Consider the following 5,391-nt stretch of genomic DNA (forward strand, 5'->3'; position numbering starts at 1 on the left):
GATTCCAGATTCAGGGTGACACGTTGGAAAATAAATTTTGGTCACTATTGTTCTTTAGCTTGCCTTGTCCACATGGTGTAATTCGGGTAATTTACAGCTTCCTCACCAAACCAGGTTTACAGCTAATGGGGCCAGAACATTTTGCTCTCATTTTCACCCAAAGCATTCTATCTTCACAAGTTTTGGAGAGCATTAATAAATCAGGCCCTAGGTCTTCATATATGATACATGCAGTCCCATTTGAAATTTCTTCCCTTGGAATTTCCACTCTATCAGCGTTATTAACATCCTCTCTGCAATATTTCTTCTATATACATTACTTCTATATAAAATCTATACATTAACTTCACAAGACAGTCTATTTGATAAAGGTTGTTCTGTATTATTATTATTATTTTTAGCCAGTTTTTCAATTTCCTGGAAGTCCAATTTTTTCCCAATTAATGAGCTAATCAACATCAGTAGAAGAATTTGGAATGTATATGAGAAAAACTTCTGGCTTGTGTGGTTCTTCTCACCAGCATATTTAACATCATAACAAGAGATAGGATTTTTTAGGACTGTTTCCTGGCTCTTATGGTACTGGTATTAGAAATGATGGGGTTTTATTTATAATTATTTCCTGGCTTACAGTTTATTTAATGTAATCAACATCAGCAGAAAAGATAGAATTTTATTCAGGATTGTTTACTGGCTCTTATGGTTCTTCACCTTAATGTAATCAACATCAGTAAACAATGTTTGAATCTTTTTTGTGGTTCATTCTGTTCATGTGATATATATGTGACATTGATTCAAGTTCCTATATGTTTAAATATCTGATAATATTGCTGTGTACTTTGTCTTACCTTGTTTCTTAATTAAACTGTTTGAATGACTAGCTATTTGTGCATGAACCTTCTTTAATTGAATATCTATATGCATTGATAGGAATATAATTTCCATATTTATGCAGATAAAATATAGATAAAACATACCTAAATAACAATTCTCTTTTCTTACAGTTCTTCAATTTTTTCTTTCTTCCCCCCCAGCACATTTAGGAAGAGATTGAATTTTATTTAGGATTCTTCATTAGCTGCCTTGGTTCTTCTAATGCAGGGGTCAGCAAACTTTTTTAGCTACTAGGCCATTTTAAGAGGTCAAGAAGGCACACTAGGCCGGGCTTTCTGTTGATCACTGGAAAACGGACACCTTTCCCATTCTCCTAAGTATAAATTGGTGTATGTTGGCACACAGCTACTGCCCATGGCTACCCCTTGCTTCTGAATTTAGATTATCCTTTAAAAGAAAAATATTGTAATTCAAAATAATTTCAGAACAATTGAATTGTAAGTTTTCCAGACTGAACTTCGCTGCATAAGAAACTGATTCACTGCTGCAATTCCTTTAGTATGTGGGACGGAAGAAAATAGGGCTGATATATCTATAGCTACCAACCAACCAGGCGGGGGAATTGTAATATCCATGTACTCTCCACCCCTCCAAGAAAAAGTTTTTAAAGAGTTTTTTTTTTCTTTTTTAAAGGAACAGTTGTCCTGCTACTCAACTGTGTACTCAAATGTGCATTGCAAAGGCCTACGACCCATTCACTGGATCTCCCTAAAATGAATGATGAAGGTGGGAATGTCATCTCCTTGTATGTAAGCACCAAACCAGCTATGGTGGCTGCCATGCAGGAGGTTCTGCCCAGGGTAGTATAGCGAATCTTTGACCTACATACATAATAGTTGTGAGGCTACCAGGAAAGGAAATACCTTGCCTGCCTCACCAATGCAGCCATAACAAAGCCAAATGTTGGCGTCTGCACCGTGATGGAACCTCTGAGCCACAAGCAAGACACACCTAGTTGTGTGAGCAGTGATCACTTTCAGCAGAGAATAGAGAACGTTTCTGGATGCCAACAACAACTCAGGATACCCGCCTTGGACGTAGAAAGTTTTGCACCATCCTCATGTGACTTGCACTGGCGACGACGCGCTTGCACCAAAGATCTTCCTGCAGAGAGGAAATAAAAGTTAGGAGAGTCAAAACAAAAAGGGCCACACAGCCCCGCAGGGTACATTCATGTTGCAGCGTCAGTATTTATCAGAAATCTTCATTCTGTAAACAATATCGCTCTGCGTTCATCTCTCTGCTGATCGATGGATAATAGTTGTGCGGCTACCAGGAAAGGAAATACCTTGCCTGCCTCACCAATGCAGCCATAACAAAGCCAAATGTTGGCGTCTGCACCGTGATGGAACCTCTGAGCCACAAGCAAGACACACCTAGTTGTGTGAGCAGTGATCACTTTCAGCAGAGAATAGAGAACGTTTCTGGATGCCAACAACAACTCAGGATACCCGCCTTGGACGTAGAAAGTTTTGCACCATCCTCATGTGACTTGCACTGGTGACGACGCGCTTGCACCAAAGATCTTCCTGCAGAGAAGAAATAAAAGTTAGGAGAGTCAAAACAAAAAGGGCCACACAGCCCCGCAGGGTACATTCATGTTGCAGCGTCAGTATTTATCAGAAATCTTCATTCTGTAAACAATATCGCTCTGCGTTCATCTCTCTGCTGATCGATGGATAATAACACGGCGCGGTTATCATCTCCGTGGCAGCAGAATCGGCGTGTTAGAGGAACATAGCACATCGGCTTGTCGTGCTTTTAACAGCGATGTCTCGGCTTCCTCTAGGCTTCAATCTGTCTGCAACTCTCATCGCCCCGAGTACAGGCAACGCAGGGCGTGGGGGAGGGTGCAGACCGGGCCCCGCAATGAGCCAAGGGCCACACAACGCAACTTAAGGAGCTTTAACACAAAATGTACAGCCAGCAAAGAACATTCTATGTGTGGAGTGAGGAAGGATTACAATTGGGAAAGTTATCACTGCAATCTGTGACTCTGTTAGGAAGATTCTGCCCTGATTTCCTGTTCAGATAACAGGGGCAGAGACAAATCTGAGCTTCTGGCTCCTCTGGAAATCATTTTCATCCGTCACCATTACTTTTTCATTTTCTCTTATGGAGAAAATTCCTGCCAGGAAAAGGAAGCAATGTAAATTCTCAACAAATTTTGGCTTCCTGTATCTGTGATGATTGCAAAATAAATAAATAAATAAAGGGCCAATACAAAAACTTGGGACCTCCAACAGACCGGTCACTCCATGAAAGTTGCACAACAAGCGCCACTTGGACATTCAATGTTCCCATTCTGATCCTTCCAAATACAGGAGGGGGCTCAAGCACAGATATCCAAGTCCGGAATATAGAGGGGTCACATGTAGCGGATTTTATGGCCTAAAAACTGACCTGCTCGGCTATGCCAGGTATGAGACACTAAATCTGATACCCCCCATTTGTACCACATTCAGTTCTGGAATTCCTCCTGCACCTTGGAACATTCTGGGTTCCTTTTTACATCTCACCCCCTCCCCCTCCCGTTTGCTCATCATAAGAGTTGTGGACCCCCCAATAATAGGTCTCCCCACAATATGATCGGCCCATGAAAGCAATGACGCCCCCACTCACCAATCCATTCTTTTTAACAGATTTTTCTTGTTGATTTTTTTAAAGCTATAAAACTGTTCCACATAATGCTGCATATTAGAAATCAGGCTGGGGGTGGGCGTGTCTTACATGAGCCAATCACATCCTTCCATATTTAAAAAGTGCAAAAGCCACAAGTCATAGAATATCCTAATCTGATAATAAATATAAGTAGTAATAAATAATAGGAAATACATAATATATTTAAATGGCGGTAGTTGCATGACTGCCCCACACCACACAATCATTTCAAGGGATACTCAGCTCAAGGTAAATGTTATTAGTGCATGCAAGGCTTCTTTAAAGTAAAGATTTTATATGAGGAGCAGAATAAGGAAAGAGGAGACGGAGCCCTCAGCAGCAGAGCGCTTGAAAACAGAATAATAAACAAAATATAACTTACCCCTTTACCAAGATGGCGGCTCCATGCTTCGGTTCCCTGCACCAACATAGCGGCTCTCCTCCTCCCGCGCTCAGCAACAATACTAAACTCTAGCAAGACAGCAGAGACATATTATTCCCAAACCACGCCCTATCGGATGTTGATTGGTTTAGCTATACACGTTCGGAACTACGCACACAATCAACGTGAAGTGTGCGTCTATGTACCCGCCCACACTCCGCAGCCAATGAGGCTCTCTGTGGGCGGAGCGTCGCGGTGTTACGGCGGCCCGGCAGGTCCATTCTTCTTGCAGGGTTCGGACGCGGTCCGGTGACAGCGGTGCCATGAGCTGGTTGTTGTCCCGAATATCGACGGCTGTGAGGCTCCCGGGCCTGGGCCGCCTGCTGAGCACCGGCTCCCGGGAGCACCTAGAGGAGCTGGTGAAGAAGGACAAGGTGGTGGTGTTTATTAAGGGCACCCCGGCCCAACCTATGTGCGGCTTCAGCAATGCTGTGGTACAGATCCTCCGGATGCACGGGGTGGAGGGCTACGCGGCCTACAACGTACTGGAGGACCAAGACCTCCGCCAAGGTGAGTCTGACAGGTCGTATAGGTCAGAGGTCATACAGGGGTCAGAGGTCATCCTAAGGGTACACATGGGGAAAGAGGAGCCGAGGGCAACTATGGAGCCCCAAAGCGTGTATGCTGGGGTTCACAGAACTCGGGGAGGCCAGTGAGGTCACACAGGGGTCAAAGGTTATCTAGGAGATAAGATAGGGCCCCAAACACATGAGGGAGGTATGTGGGCTCATTGAGTGTCCCTTTAGGGACCAGAGGGAAAGTGTAGGGGCTGTATGGGTCAGAGAGACTGAGGGGCGCAGGAGCCAAAGGGACCAATTAGGGATGTGCAGGGACCTGAGGGCCTGTTTAGGGGCTGCAGGGACTAGACAGAACTTGTGGGATCACAGGGATGTTAGAAAGGGGCCCTTTGCAGTGGCAGCAGATATGTGGGGTTCACTAAGGTCAAAGAGGTGGTCTGTGGGGTCATGCAGGTCAGAATGGGGTCATGTGATAACAGTGCCCAATGGGTTGTGTTCGTGGTCATGGTAAGTCATACCTGGGGTCATATACATGGCGTCAGGTGGAATTGTTTGGGGTCACAGAAGCAATGCAGAGTCCATCAATGTCAATGTGTTACTTTAGACAAAATGTGTGCGTTGGGTGCACAGAGCCGGCCCGTTGTGGCCAAAGAGGATGTGATGACCCGAGGAGAGGAACGAAGCTTCCAATCTGCAATGTTTATATAGCTGTGAATGGAGGATTGTGATTTCAGGGAACGTGTGGATTTCTGGATAAAATGGCCGTTGTCAGCTTTCGTTTATTTTTCAAACATTCCGGAGTTGCCGGTGGCCCCGGTTAGATCTCCGGTTTCCTAGTTTATCCCGGTAGAATAAAAGCCGGCATTGGGAGGCTTC

The 5,391-nt window shown here is 44.4% G+C and overlaps 1 protein-coding gene, 1 long non-coding RNA gene and 1 other non-coding gene across 3 annotated transcripts in view; 1 reads left to right on the plus strand and 2 right to left on the minus strand.

Annotated features, from left to right (window-relative positions):
• Nucleotides 1–1,026: 1,026 nt before the first annotated feature.
• On the minus strand, nucleotides 1,027–4,054 carry LOC140341619 (uncharacterized). The gene is made up of 3 exons (XR_011922922.1): nucleotides 3,938–4,054; nucleotides 2,350–2,423; nucleotides 1,027–1,281 (listed from the first exon to the last, which is right to left on the minus strand). It is a non-coding gene; the product is annotated as an uncharacterized lncRNA (long non-coding RNA).
• Nucleotides 2,491–2,753, minus strand: LOC140342754 (small Cajal body-specific RNA 13). The gene has a single exon (XR_011923140.1).
• A 131-nt stretch (nucleotides 4,055–4,185) lies between the features above and the next one.
• GLRX5 (glutaredoxin 5) overlaps nucleotides 4,186–5,391 on the plus strand; it is a 3,901-nt gene continuing 2,695 nt past the window's right edge. The window contains exon 1 of the mRNA XM_072427415.1: nucleotides 4,186–4,507. Coding sequence (XP_072283516.1) covers nucleotides 4,261–4,507 — 247 coding nt within the window. The 5' untranslated portion in view covers nucleotides 4,186–4,260. The remainder of the gene's footprint in view (nucleotides 4,508–5,391) is intronic.

This window comes from Pyxicephalus adspersus, chromosome 12 (genome assembly GCF_032062135.1).
Source record: "Pyxicephalus adspersus chromosome 12, UCB_Pads_2.0, whole genome shotgun sequence".
NCBI classification, from domain to species: domain Eukaryota; kingdom Metazoa; phylum Chordata; class Amphibia; order Anura; family Pyxicephalidae; genus Pyxicephalus; species Pyxicephalus adspersus.